Genomic DNA, 15951 nt, shown 5'->3' with positions numbered 1-15951 from the left:
CAAGTGTGCAGCAGTATTAGGAGGCCTGAGCAAGAAATCTCAGGCTCATAGCCACTGTCTCCTTAAAATGTTATTGAACTTCTCCCAGTCTTTTTCTTCTATGAAACAATACCATATTTTATGATGAAAAATTATAAAAAATTGCTTCTGTTCAGTGAAACATGAATTTGAGGAACGGAACAGGAACACAGAAAGACTACATCATGTCTATTCTGGAGATGGGCATGAAAACCAGACCACCAGGTACCTCTGCTACATGCATGGAGAGGAACAAGTTTATGCTGTCTTCAGTTGTGATCCAATCTTAATGTCTCCAACTAACACCACACAAGCCAACCTGGTAGGACTCTGTCTGGTCCCAGGATTATTCCCAGGAGGAAAGCCTGTACACAAGTCAAAATGTTGTATCAATTAAGTTTTATATTTTATGTGGACAGAAGTAGAAAACTAGGTTGTACTCAAAATCAGAAAGAAAAAAAAAGCTCTCCTACTGGATGGAAGATAGGTAATGAAGTAAATGGGGATAGCATTGGTAATTTGAGGTTAGAAAATACAACCACCACTGTAAGAGGAGGAGAAAGGAGGAGGAGGAAGAAGAAATGACAGAAAGATGTGCATATAAACCCAAGTAAAGCTCTGTGAGGTACAAGCTACAGTCCCTGATACGGTACTGATGTTAGAGACAAGCAAGTTACGCTCAGCAAGAGGTAAACACAGGGAAGAACATCAGTAACCGTCAGAGTAACGGGCTAGATGACTGACACTTGCTGAATGAAAAGAAACCTAGAAGTCTAACACAATTAGAACACATATTCAATAAATTTAGAAACATACCACATGAAACACACTATAAAGGTAGATTTAAATACATATCGGAGATGTCAAGAGACAGAGTACTTCTGTAGGGAGGATGCTAGAAGAAATGAAGGAACAGCACTGAAACCAAGGAGCTCTGTTCTTTCATGCAATAGTGAATTTGTATCCTGCGCAACACAGGGTTCAATACCACATCAGGACCTGTAGCTTGTACCCTAAGTGTCAAAAGATTGACAAAGGTCATTTAGTACAGGGTCCAGGCAACCGCAGCCTACGGGACCCTTAGTCACTGTCACAGGACTGTCCTAGCTTTGACCTGGGTATGGCACTTTCTATATTGAAAGAGACTTTACTCACACACCTACTGCTGGAAAGCCTAATATGGAATGGGTCCTTTGTCTCACTGAGCCCTCACAAGCTCTGAGCTCAAAGGAATGAAAAAACCACCCCCCAAATGCAAATATTGGATCTCTTTCCCCAAGTCACTAAGGTGGCTCAGTGAACACTGAGTTTAGTGTCCCTACCAATGTATTAGTGCCTTCTGCTAAGCGACCTAAATTAAGAATCTCTTCAGAGATTTAACTGGGGGCAGTCCTAAAAACTACATAAAAGCTGACAGTCATTCTTCATGCTTATTTAGAAATAAAAAACCTTCATAGTAAGCCCTAAACATGTTCTGTTCTTTCCTTTTATCAATATGCCCAGAGACAGGGACTCCTTCCTAAGCCACACACATTCACAGGTGACAGTCAATTTTGCTCCTGTGTAAGCCACAAAGCCCCTGACTAAAGTTCCTCTGACAGAAAGTGTGAGTTATTCCAACTTTTAAACGAATTTTCTAATAGAGAAATTACTTAAGTTTCCCACTTTATGCAGACAGCGGGAGCATCTAAAAGCTGCGGCAGTAAAGCAACTGTCAGGAGGTAACGCCCAACAAGTGTGTTACCACTTAAAGCTTTAAACATTGTTCAAAAACCACATTGGAAGACAAGTATGATCTTGACTTTATTAGATCAGAACAAATGAAGTAGCAGCAAAAGAACCATTCGGCAATCTGGCTTCACTGGTCCTCAGACAAGGAGGGAATGCAGCCAGAGATACATCTCTCAGCCTCAGCCTCTCAGAATCTCACTTGGGCCCTAAAGTGCATCTGCTTGGTGGCATTGTTCTTCATCCCGGTCTTCAGCATCCATTTCGACTTCATCCTCTGTACATACTGCATGTCCCGTTCACGCATGAGAGCTGCTCCTGTGGTTGGAAGGAGGGTAAGAAATGAGGCAAGGGTCTCTTAGTGTCAGAGTAAGTCAAATCTTTGCTGAGAATTTCCAAAATTGACTTAGAATAAGTGGGTTCTGATATTTAAAGACGGAGTCTAATGTGGGGATTCCAGAAATCTGCATTCATGTAAGAACTGTGCATATCAGAACTCTGTAAACAGTAACGTTTGTAATGTTTTTAGATACTAGGGTTTTCTGGGGCACCAGAAAGAAAGTTATCTTCACCACCTCCACTTGGACTTTATTTCCCAGAAGAGCAGAGAAGACAGCTTTGTAGAGCACACTGTGAGAGTTAAGCACATTGTGGTTTTAAAGCTTAACTCCAGCCGTCATCTTTACTCATTTCAATCCTCTGCTATTGAGAAAAAATTGCCAAAGGGGGCCACTGTGGTAAGTGCACATATCACACATGCATCATGGCAGACAAGCCTGTCAACTCTCTAAGGTGAGTCCTGTTAATCATTTCCCTTGTACAAATGAGCAAACAGAAGTTGAAATTTAATTATGCTCATGATATAAGAGTTTATAATATGAGACTACACATGTCATGTTAGGTTCTACAGCTCCACTAAGATACTATTTAATTTCTGTGTTATCTCCAGATAACTTCAGTTTGTAATGATTTCTAAGATTTTTTTATCCATATTATCTTCTGGAAACATTCATGGTGCAAATTAACTTACTAGGCCAGGAACATTAATTTTTTTAAGTCATGGAGTCTTAGACTTACTGCCCTAAGTATCCTGAGATAATGGAAGTCCCAAAACTATGATCAAGCTTCCCCTGGGAAGGAGTCAGAAGGACAACACAAATGATAACATGTCACTCAAGCGCCCACAAAATTCATGCATATAAGCAGGATGTACCTGTGCTGCCCGTCCACCCCAGGGCTCGGTACTGCTGGAGGACCCTGCCCACAGCCTTTTGATTTCTAGCAACTGTCACAGCTCTTGGCAAGCCGAATCGTTGTTTGTAGTATCTCATCAAGGAGCGATGACCCACCCTGGCACCTGTTTTTTGAGAGAGCAATATTTAAACACTGTTCTTTCAAGTCAGGGCTATAAGCCAAAAGCTTCCCAAAAGATCCTCAATGCACCAAGACTTAGGAACCCTAGAAGGAAAACGGATATAACCAGGACAATGGTTATATACTACAGAAAAAGACCAGTATTAAGAAAATACATGAAGGCTAAAAGGCCCCAAGAGAAAGAAGATGAACCAGGGAAGCCTTGACATTAGGTCTACAAGCCGTCATTGGAGCGGAACAAAAATGAAACCATCTTTTCTCTGCTTCAGTTTTCTACTCCAGTCATCCTCCGACAGGAGAGAATTTTACCCACGGGAAATCTGGCACTGACTATAGATGTCTTTATTGTTACAGATGGAGTGATACTGGCATCTAGTGGCTGAAGGACAGAGATGCTACTGAACATATTAAAATACACGGGCTGATCACCAACATCTAAGTATTATTTGGCCACATTGATAAAGCTGATACACTCCTTCCTAAATGAAGAAAACCACCTGATTACATGAAAAAGATTAAGCTAAATTCTCTAAATTTAGACCTGTGACTATTTACAATAACCAAGTAAAACAATAAATTAACCAAATTTTGAGAAATGAATTAATTTTAATTTCCACTGTATGTTGATGTCATTACAAATATGGTTGTATATACCACTGCACAGACTTACCATCAATAGTGCAATACATTAAGCAAAACGGAAAGAGGGCCAGCGAGATGGGTAAGCAGGTAGAGGTGCATGCTGTGCTGACCCAGCAATATGAGTTCAACCCCCAGAAACTACACCAATGTGGATAGAGAATCAACCCCACAGAGCTATCCTCTGGACTTCCCATACATGTACACAAACACCCCCCACCCACTCACAGTAATAGTAAATACAATTTTAAAACAAAGAAAAGAGAACATACATTTCAAATTAGGGAAAATAAGGGAAAATGCTATTGGCCATGTAAAGTCTGGAACTTCTATAATTATACTAATAATACCTATAAGTAAAGTTATTAGAGGAGCAATTTGAAGTTCCTATTTAAGGATGAGGTCTATCTGTTAGAAGTCCAAAATCCACTCCACTAGTCAGTAAGTTTTAATGGAACCCAGCCAAACTCAATGGCTTTTGAGCTACAACGCAGGTCTGAACAATTACTAGACACAGAATGGTATACAAAACTACTGCTTTCTGGCCATTTATAGGGAAGTAAAATCATATGGCTTGACATCTGAGCAGGGAAACTAATAAATACAGTAAGCTCCAGGACAGCTAACTCTAGGCTCCACCATAGAAATGGTTTTTAAGAATTGTGTTCGCAGCCTTCACCAGGCCGCCGCCACTCTCTTATCGCCAGCGTTGCCGCTCGCTTCCAGAGCTCGAGTCGAAGGAGAAGGGGGGTAAGTAAGGAGGCGCCCAAACCATGGCTCCTACAAAGCAGACTGCCCACAAATCCACTGGTGGTAAAGCACCCAGGAAACAACTGGCTATAAAAGCCGCCTGCAAGAGTGCGCCCTCTACTGGAGGGGTGAAGAAACCTCATCGTTACAGGCCTGGTACTGTGGTACTCCATGAAATCAGACAGTATCTGAAGTCCATGGAACTGATTCGCAAGCTCACCTTTCAGTATCTGGTGCAAGAAAATGCTCAGGACTTCAGAACAGATCTGCACTTCCAGAGTGCAGCTATTGGTGCTTTGCAGGAAGCAAGTGAGGCCTATCTGGTTGGCTTTTTAGAAAATACCAACCTGTGCTATCCATGCCAAACATGTAACAGTTATACCAAAAAATATCCGGCTAGCATACAGCATACACGGAGAACGTGCTTAAGAGTCCACTATGAGAGGAAACATTTCATTCTCAAAAAAATTTTTTTCCTCTTCTTCCTGTTATTAGTAGTTCTGAAAGTTAGATAATTTTTCCATGGGGTCAAAGGTTTATGATTGCGAATGGAAACAGGAGACAGAATCAAGTATTGGCAGCTTCTCCATGTTCATTCGTGTATGAAGTTTTAATATAAATGCAAGCAGTAAAGCATTAATGCGAGCAAAATGTTCCAGTGAACACATTTCAACAGTTCAACTTTATAAAAATTATAAATAAACCTGTTAAAATTTTCTGGACAATGCCAGCAATTAGGTTTTTTTTAAAGTAAGTAAATTTCTTATTGACAGCAACTAAATGGTGTTTGTAGCATTTTATCATATGGTAGATTCCATCCGTTCACTATACTTTTCTAACGGAGTTGTCCTACATGAAGCACGTGTTTTTAATGTTATCTGTCTTCTGTATTATTGCTGTAAGTTTGTTATTAAAATACATTAAACTATAAAAAAAAAGAAAAAAAGAAATTATTTTCAAAAAGTAAGTCCAGAGGCATCAACATCACCTGTAGGTTTACTAATAAAAACAGGCTTTTTTTTTTTTTTTTTTTTTTTTTTTTTGGAGCTGGGGACCGAACCCAGGGCCTTGTGCTTGCTAGGCAAGCGCTCTACCACTGAGCTAAATCCCCAGCCCTGGCTATGTTTTTAAAAAGAAGAATAATTAGGACATAAGCAATAAAATACCTTTCCAAATAGGAACACGTAAACATTTAACATATACACAAGGCATGAAATGGTCATTTCCACTAAAAATAAATAAATATGTATGGGTAAAATCCTGCGTATGGTTCCTAGAGTAGTTTTCAACTTATGTAAATAAAACCACTGACAAATAAGCAAACATGAATAGTTTACCACATAACCTGTAGAAGGCTATATTTGCTTTTAACATTTGTGTAACTGGCATGGAAAAAAAGTGTCAAGTTATTTATGTGTCCCCTGTAGGCTTAGAAAACACTTCCTTGCCACAGATGTGATATTTTGTGATCAGACTCAGGTCATGACAAAAAGAAACTTCAAATTTAATCTCCTGGTCTTTGTACAAGAGTATGAATAGATAAAGGGTATCTCTCTAAACCAGCTATTTGATGTGTTAGGCATTTTTATGGCAAGGCCTTGGTTTGTACCTGTGCCTCAACTCAGGGAAACATGATCTCTGAACATCCATGTGAGATGAATCGAATGGAAAAAAGACACATATCTAAATGAAGGTCCTCTCAGTAAAACTCAAGATTATTTACTGGGATTTCCATATTATAATGTTTGGCCAGGATGGTCCAGATTTTCAAGGATGGTTATATCTAAATGAATTAGTAATTAGTATATAGTAAGTCAATATGTATATTTGTAAGCAACATTTGGAAGAACATCTTACAGCTTCTGAGAGCTGGTAGGAGAGAAGTGAGCTATTCTTGCTGTCAGTTAACAGTGAGAACTTGGCATTAACACCACATACAGCACAAGAGCAGCTCAACCTGTAGGCCCTTGGGAAGAACAGATTAGCCTTAGAACACGGTGACTGCCCAGTAACAAATTATGCCTGACTTAGGACATTCCTGTCCATCTACCTTCCATCATGTAACTGTTGAAACTGTCCATTCCTGCTGAACTCCCAACTGATATCAAATACTAGAGTAGCTCCAAATCTAATTTTCTAAGATTAACTATGCATTTCCAATGGATACAATAGCAGTTCCATCTGGCCAGCTGGCAGATAAATCAACGTATATTTTACACCCCTTTCCTCCATATGAACTGAAGAATAATGAAGGAAGTGCAAAGGAACGGACCCAAGACACAGTCTTCCAAAGAAATGCTCTGGGCGCCCTCTACTGGCTATTTTTCGTTGTTTCTGAAACCATCTAGCTGCTGATTTGATTATGGAACAATCTTGAGTAACTACACTTAAAGTACCATAACTGATGCTTTTGAAACCAGTTTACAGCAAACTCTTAGGTGTAATGATTCTTCCCAAATTGGCTTTACACTAACATCCATGCTAGTGTTGGCACAAAAAATGGGTGTACCTGGAGATTTCAGAGGTCATTTACTTAAAAACTATGGATCCACATGCTGCACTTTTATACAAGGTTATTCTTTATGTTGGGAACACTAAAATTCTCCCTGTTGGCACTTTTGAAAAGTGCCCAACCTGTGACCTCTACACAGAGACACGCACACGTGTGCCCACACATACATACACAAACATATTACATACACATATACATATATATAATATACATACACACGCACATACACACAGAAAATGTAAGACACAAAGAAAAAGACATACATATACACAGAAAGGAGAGGGAGGGATAGAGGATGAGAGGTCTATCAGTCTGCATTAAAAAAAAATTAATACCTAGTCAAAATATTCTAAATCTGAAAAGAAACAAGGAAAAACAATGACCCAATTTTAATGAAACAGCCAACCTAGAGCTCAGTAACTCCTTTTAAAACTTGCACACACTTGAAAAAACACACATACTAAGGCTCGTGTTCGTTTCCTCAGTACAAACAGGTAATGGATGAAGACACGCTTCTTCTACAACACACTGGCACAAAGCTACTTTGACAACTACACGTACCAGAGGGGAGTATCAGCTCCATGGTTTCATCATCACATTCCAAGATCTTTTCTGAGGACAAGTCTTCAATCTCAGCAGGATCCTGCCCCTCCTTGTAATCTGGGTAGCTACTCCTGTAATAGTGAGATAACACCACTGTCTTGGTTAGGTTTACTGCTGTGAACAGACACCAAGACCAAGGCAACTCATAAGGTCAACATTTCATTGGGGCTGGCTTAAAGGTTCAGAGGTTCAGTCCAGTATCCTCAAGGTGAGAATGTAGGGAGGGATGTAGAGGAGGAGCTGAGAGTTCTACATCTTCATTTGAAGGCTGCAAGTGGAAGACTGACTTCCAGGCAGTTAGGACTAGAGTCTTAAAACCCACACCTACAGTGACACACCTACTCCAACAGGACCACACACCTCTAAATACTGCCACTCCCTGGGCCAAGCATACTCAAACCATGACAACTCCTACACAGACTTAACCAAATGGGAGACCAGCATTGACAAATGAGCAAAGCTACCAACCGCTTCCAGGGAATGCCCACTAAAGAACTGAAGGATAAAAACGACTGTCAGAATTTTTCTGCAACAAATGTGACCAAATAACCCCTAAGAGGACGTTTTCCCTCTCTCTACAAAGACTACCAAATGCAGAAAATATGAATACAGAGCTGGACATGCAGTTATAGCCCAACTACTATAAACAAATTCCAGAAGACTGCAGCCCAACAGAATTCTGTGATGATAGAAAAACATATTTCTATGTACCTCACGTTAGCTTTAGATATAAAGACTTTCAAGTACTGAATTTTTAAAAATGCAGACAGTGTGACTAAAGCACTGAAATTTTAATGTGTATCTTTTATTTAAGCAGGCATAGGATATGCCTAGTAATTACCACACTGGACAGTATAGTTCTAAAAGAAATTATTTCTAAATATATCCGAAATTTCATATTTAAATGGCCATACAGAGAAGTAACTTTAGACAGTGATGGGGAAATGCTCAGTGGGCAAAGTACCTGCCATGCAACCAGACTAAGTTCAACTTCCAGCACCTACATAAAAACAAAGCACAGCAGTGCCTGCCTATAACCACCACACTAAGGGAGTGAAGACAGGCATACCTAAGGAGCTTGCCGGCCAGCCAGTTTAGCTGAATTGGTGAGCTCCAAGTCCCAGTGAAACCTTGTTTCAAAAAATAAGGTGGAACGTGACCAAGGAAAACATCTAACACCAACTTTGGTGTTAAACATGGCATGTGTACATGTGTACACATATAACACATGCAGCTCATACATACACACAAACAATAATAAATTTCAATTAAAAAGTAGTTGGACAAATAAACATTGAAATATTAATAGCTAAACCAATAGGAAATAGATAAAAGACTAAATAAGAAACAAAAACACCTGCAAGCAGCTGATTACTATGTAAAAGCGTCCACAATTACATTGCTCATAATAAAATACAAAGTAAAACCACTATCCATTCAGCCATATGGCTAAAAAGAAAACCTTGCCCCACTAAGAGTGACACTATAGAAAATTAATGGGAGGAGGAAATGTGTGCACTCACACACATCTGTGTCTGTCCATCTCCTATGAGCCAGCTACTAGATATACACAAAATGGGTAAAATATGCACATTTACAGATATTAGCAGGAGAGTAGAACAGCATTATTTCTATCAGCTCAAAACCAGAAAAAAACCGGAAGCCACTCAAATATAAACCACTACAGTAGATAAGAACTAGAGAACATTCAATCTAGTAATCGTAGAAGAAAAGTCTGTAACACTATGAAACAGAATGGGCCTGGTGAGATGGCTCAGAGGTCAAGAGGTCCTTGCAGAGGACCCAGGTTCAGTTCCCAGCACTCACATGATGGCTCATAACTATCTGTAACTCCAGTTCCTGAGGTTCTGAGCCCCTCTACTGACCTCTGCAAGCACTGGGCACATAGACACATACAAACATTCAGGTAAAACCCGCACATACATAACAACAAACCTGAAGGAAATTTTAAAAAACAAACCAAAATCAGAATGGATGACTTTCCCAAAATATAGCTGAACAAAAGGTGCCAGCCCCTTCTCTGCTATCCTATTTATATTAAGTTAAAAAATATGGAATCCATCCTTCATTCAATTTGTGTGTTTAAGTATACACAAAACCTACCTATGGAGGCATATAATGCTAATTCGTTGAAATACACTCAAGGAAAATTTCAAGTCCAAAACAAGAGTTATCTGGGAAGGGTAGAACTATAATTTGTTCATTTCTTTAGACCAGTAAATCCACACAAAGTACTTAATGAGAACAGTGCCTGGCAGGTAGTAAGCACTTAATTAATGCTGGCCTTGTAAATATTCTATTTTCCAAGGTTTCCTATTAAACATTATTAACTTTTGCTTTGTAAAGCAAATAAATCATTTAATGTTCATTTTTATATATGTTCACACCATTCATTATTTTTAGAGCCAAAAGAATACATTAAGTTCACAAAAAGCACACTTGGACAAAGGAAAATACTATTCTTTTTTGAGGTTTTACTGGTGGTAGTATTAGGAAATAAAGTTGGGACCTTATAGACAAGTACTTTCCTACTGAGCCGTCCCTGGCCAGGAGACTATCCATTTATATCAGTAATCAATTGTAATTGATAGCAACAGCCTGAGCAGCACACTCAGTAAGCAGTAACAGTACAATACAAGGGGCGATATGCCATCAAGAAGACAAACCATCCTTGGTCCTGCCAAGACTGAACCCCCAGTGATTGTAGGGGGGAGGGTGGTAACGGGGGGAGGATGGGGAGGGGAAGCCCTTATAGAAGGGGAGGGGGAGGGGTAAGGTGGATGTTGGCCCAGAAACCGGGAAGGGGAATAACAATCGAAATGTAAATAAGAAATAAATACCCAAGTTAATAAAGATAAAAAAAAAAAGACGACAAACCATAAGCGACAACATATGTGGCAGGGAATGGCAGAAAGGGCTCTGAGGATAATAAGGGTAAAAATAATTAGGCAGGCACTGCTTGCTGTTTTCTGAAAGACAGTCATGAAGGTCACAATGGCAAGGTGAGATTTGAGTGATTCAGGAAATGAAGACCCAAGTCTTTGGACACTGAGCTAAAGCTAAAACAGCTCAGATTCACATACTTGATATCTGTTAGAAAAATACCCAGGAATCTGAAAAGCAGAATCATGGCTAGAGTCAGAACACCAAGGACACCGTAGGCTATCACACTTTGGCTTTTACTTTAAGAAGGGAGGCCCTTGAAATATTTTGAGCAGCATTAACATGACTTAATGTTATAAAAGGATCCCTCAAGCTAGCTTTGAGACTGTAACAGAGAGAGTGAGGATGAAAAGTAAAATCAAGCAGGGAACAAGATTCAATGACAGTGGATGGTGACCTAGACCTGGGCACTGGAGGAAGGGAAAAGTAGTCACATAGTAAAGTTAATGTCAAAGTAGATAAACAGACTTAAGAATTAATGCAAGCATAATATAAAATACCAAGGATGGTTTCAAAATCATTGGCTTACAGTACTGGGAAGGACAGAATTACCATTTTTCTAAGATGAAGTAGGTTAGGTTGTATAGCAGAATGCAATACAAGTGTTAAAGAGCACTTCTAAGTTTGAAGTGGAAATGGTTGCTTTAGAGATATAAATTGGTAGTCATAGCCTATAGGGGCTACTGAAATTTACAAGACAGAGTAAGAACTTAAATAGACAAGAAGCAGATGTAGATAAAGAAATCAGAATGTCTATACTTCAATATTGCAAGCCAGCTATAACTAAGGTTATGGTCTCTTGACTTACCTCTGCTATTTGCTTAGCCTACTCTCAATTAGACATTCAGTCTAAAGTACATTCACTCAAATACACTGCTGTCCGCAGGAAACTAGAAAGGGACAAATATTATCTTACTGCTTAGGGAGGATGTGTTTTATCTCCAGCAGAAACTCAAATCTGTCTTCTATATTATACCACCTAATTATGAAATTCAACTGCCTCCCTCAATTGCAAACTACAAAATCAGGAAAAGAAGGCAAAAGCAATCTCTCCCGAGAGACACAGCCAGAATACAGCAAACACAGAGGCGAATGCCAGCAGCAAACCACTGAACTGAGAATAGGTCCCCCGTTGAAGGAATCAGAGAAAGAACTGGAAGATCTTGAAGGGGCTCGAGACCCCAAAAGTACAACAATGCCAAGCAACCAGAGCTTCCAGGGACTAACCCACTACCTAAAGACTATACAAGGACTGACCCTGGACTCTGACCTCATAGGTAGCAATGAATATCCTAGTAAGAGCACCAGTGGAAGGGGAAGCCCTTGGTCCTGCTAAGACTGAACCCCCAGTGAACGTGACTGTTGGGGGGGGGGCGGCAATGGGGGGAGGGTGGGGAGGGGAACACCCATAAAGAAGGGGAGGGGGAGGAATTAGGGGGATGTTTGCTCAGAAACCGGGAAAGGGAATAACATTCGAAATGTAAATAAGAAATGCTCAAGTTAATTTAAAAAAAAAAAAAAGGCAAAAGCAAGGTGAAAAGGGTGAAAATTTTCTGACCACCTGTATCACTTGGGCTGTGGCTGCACCACTTGGCATGGTACTTACATACACCTGTACATACACTATGCTATTTCACATACATTCTGACAAAAGAAGCTACTTCTTCATGAACACCTAACCTACTTGTTGCATGTGTATGAACTGCTCAAGACTCCAGTTAGAGCTGTACCATCTATGAGATGATCTCTCACTACCAAATGCCAAGATCTGGCACAGACTACCAAGCAGTTCAGTGTCTTTACCAGATGGTCTGTGATTCAGTTTCTCAGGGAACCCAGAATGGGAAACCCAATTTTTGTATTTCTATTCATAAAGTAACTAGCAAAATTAAAGTTCTGACTATTTAATCACAAAGAACAAAAGCAAGTTATTCACACTCACTTTGGGCTAGAGAGCTTCACTTTTCTAGATGTGTTCAAGTGAGCCTGTAGCTTAGGGACGTGTAGTACAGGTGAAGAATATACAGGGCAAAGCTGAGCTACTATCTCAACTCACTGCATAGTGAGCCCAACTCACTTCCAGAAGAGGTGGCTAGATCCGTATATTATCTACTGCAGTATAAACATGACCTTGAATCGCCTCACACACTCATCTTACCTAAAATCATAGAAGTCTGCAAACTCCAGCGCAGCATCACCATCTGTAAAGAGCTTACAGTGGCTTTTGTCATTCATGTGTGCCTGCACAGCTTCTGTGGAATAGAAGGACTTCCCTTTCTCATTGCACCACAAGCAGATTTTGCCAACACCAACTTTCTCTCCTGGTCATGTGGAAAAATATCAAATCAATCGTGTTAGTAGTCAGGTTAAATCTCACTACTTACTCTCACAAATTGAAAAATATTTCATCAAAAGCAAAACACTTGTACTTACCCAAATATTTAATTAATCCTTTCAAATCTGAAAGATACTCTATATCAGGAATAAAAAAGCTGTGGACTTTAGTCATATGAGCCACATTCTTCACAAGGGAGCTTGAATGATGGGAACAAAATAAGCAGTCTGTTATTGGGATGGCACCTAGGGGTGGGCTCTCCTCAGCCTCTGCATCTTCTGCATCCTCTTCCTCCACTCCAGGGTTCTCACATTCCAATCCATCATCGGAATCAATATCTTCCCAATCTTTAAGCCAAAGTTTTGAAAAACAAGTTTACTTTTAAAAGTGTGATGAAGTAAGCACAATCAGATACCAAATGCCTCATGATGTATCACAAGTCCTGCCTGTTCCCCTGAAGCCAAGCTCTCTTTCAAGACCTATTTAATTACCCTCAGACAAGTTAAATGATTAAAAACCTCTTTAATCTTTCTTTTCCAGCACATGGTGAGCTCTGTGAAATAGTCGCTGACTTCCTTCCTGTGTATTGATGCACCTAGCCCAGTACTGGACATTGAGTTAAATAAATCCTATCTGGTTATGTTAACTGTCTAATTTACACATCACAGGACTACTTTAGTACACATTATGGTGTGTGCAAGGTTGTTGGATGAATGCTTTAGTTTGAATGTATGTGTCCTTCCACGTTCAACTTCATCACCAATGTAACAAACAGGGCCTCTAGGAGCCTCATGAATGAGTCAATATCCTAAGAAAAGGACTTAAATGAGCTGGTCTCCTCTTTTGTCTTCTGCTCGTCCTCCCTGAGTACACAGCCTCCATCTCTCTGCCTTTTCCATCATGTAAGCGAAGCCTTAAAAAAAATCCCTTCATAGAACAGGCCCTCACTAGACAGTCAAGGTGCCAGCAGCTAGATTTCTTACTTTCCAGCCTCCATGACTGTGGCAAAATACAGACAAATCATTTATAAATTACCCAGCTTAAGATATTTGAATATAGAAGCAGAAACTGACCAAGACATAAGACATGACACAAACACTGTCAGTGTTAACAGTGCTGTGAGGGTGAATAAACAGCCCATAAAGTAAAGAGCCCCATGTCAGGCTTGCAGGCTGAACGTGAAACCCTCACTCAGTTTTAATCAACTAAGTGAAACGTAAACTCATAAGCCACTCTAACCACAAATTCTACAGCAGTGTGCCAACAGCATGCCTTTCTGTGCACCAGTGTAACCCTTCCTGATCCAGACTAATAGAAGCATGTTTCACCTCTATTCATTTATTCTGTTTTCAATCAGTGCCTTAGGTCCTGGATCCACCAGAGAACCAGACAAACAAAATGTCCTGTGGAGATGCAGACCAGTGCAGCATTTAAACTACCTTTGCTCTCACTCTAAAATGTCCTATTGAAACCCATCATTTTACCGAACGAACACATGCTATTTCCTTCAAAACATATTACGAAAACTTCGTATAAATAAAAAAAAGATCAAATCTCTTCTTGTCAATAATAAGATGCTTGAACAATCACCAAATACTGTTCCCTTTCGGGTCCACACGAAGTTTGGTGGGACCGGGAGCAAGCATAAAAATGGAGGCCTACAATTCATCTGCAGAACTAGTTAAAAGACATAAATCGGGTAACAACTTTAAATCCAGGCAGGATGCCCCGAGCCTGAAACCTAACTCCCAGGAAGGGAGCTGCCGTAAAAGGATAAGAAAGTCAAGGCCAGCCTGGGAAAGGGACACCCAGTCACAAATGTAAACAATGAAGAAGGCTCGGGCTGGGCCTCAGAGGGATGCTTCCCTGACATGCGCAGGCGTTGAGTTCAACCCCTAGGAGGGCGACATCCCTGAAAACCGACCCAGAACTTCATCTCAATCGGAATGTCTCCTGGAACCGAAGCCTCACCCCAACCCCGACAGAGCTATTATTACCTTCGTCGTCTTCCTCTCCCTCCTCCTCACTCTCCTCCCACTGCTGCTTCGCCAGCTTCTTCGCCTGCTGTTCGAACCACTGGAGCCGGGGCGGCTTCTCCGTCGGGTCTCGCTCCGGGGTGCCCCGTCGGACCGCGCCCGCCACCCTCCTGGATTCGTCCGTGGGCATGAAGGGCGCTTTCTTGGGAGACGTGGAAGGCTGGGCCTTGATGGCCTGCTGGATGGCGGCGTTCATGGCATCCTTGTTCACACTGTCCACGCCCAGTCCCTTCTCCAAGTTCTTCTCGTTCATCATCTCCACTTGGCGGCTCACGGCCTGCACCGCCTTCTTCTCCAGCTCCACGTGCCGCCGGGACTTAAGGTGGTTCTCGTAGGCGTTGAACGTGGCGAACTTCTTGCTGCACACGGTGCAGTAGGTGGCCGTGCCCTTGCTCTCCTCCTCCGCCACCGCCCGCTGCGCTCGCACCCGCTCCTGGAAGCCTTCGGCGGTCACCGGGGCCATATTAGCCACCTTGCGCCGCAGGTTGTAGCGGTGCCAGTCGGTCTTGTAGTGAGCCCGCTGCATCTCCGCATCGCGGAACGCCACCCGGCAGGTGATGCAGGTGTACGTCGCCATTGTCGGGCCGGAAGGAAGAGACGACCTAGCCGAGAACCTTCTAGTCTTGATCAGTCTTCTAGTCTCACAAGCTCCCAAAACACTCCTTCGCCTGTAGGTACGAAGAGCCACACTACTCTGGCTTCCGGGGTTTCCCTGAGGGAACTTCCGGTACACGCAGGAAACTATTGACAGCTGGCTAGGAAGTCCCGCCTGCGTCCTTGGCCACGCCCCGGAAAACGGTAGAACTTCATTTCTCTCCGGGTGTTGCTGGGGCCGCCCTGTCAATCAGAGGTGGGTGTTCCTGGAAGATGATGCGGGGTCAAGACTGTGTCTAGCGGTTGTGTCACGTGCTGTGACGAGATCAAAGGGATGGGTATGTGAGAGAAAGAAGGGCGTGGGTGCCTGGGACAGTGCTGGGACGTCTCTTGAGAGG

At 41.5% G+C, this 15951-nt stretch overlaps 1 protein-coding gene across 3 annotated transcripts; it reads right to left on the bottom strand.

Annotated features, from left to right (window-relative positions):
- Positions 1-1802: 1802 nt before the first annotated feature.
- Zfp622 (zinc finger protein 622) lies at positions 1803-15655 on the bottom strand. Of its 3 annotated transcripts, NM_001009652.1 has the most exon segments (6): positions 1809-2064; positions 2960-3103; positions 7583-7695; positions 12747-12909; positions 13022-13270; positions 14921-15638. In NM_001009652.1, coding segments are annotated over 6 exon segments (1413 nt in total). In that variant the 5' UTR covers positions 15537-15638; the 3' UTR covers positions 1809-1936.
- Positions 15656-15951: the final 296 nt, after the last annotated feature.

This window comes from Rattus norvegicus, chromosome 2 (genome assembly GCF_021556685.1).
Source record: "Rattus norvegicus strain SHRSP/BbbUtx chromosome 2, alternate assembly SHRSP_T2T, whole genome shotgun sequence".
Lineage (NCBI taxonomy): Eukaryota > Metazoa > Chordata > Mammalia > Rodentia > Muridae > Rattus > Rattus norvegicus.
This window is presented reverse-complemented; position numbering and strand designations above follow the sequence as displayed.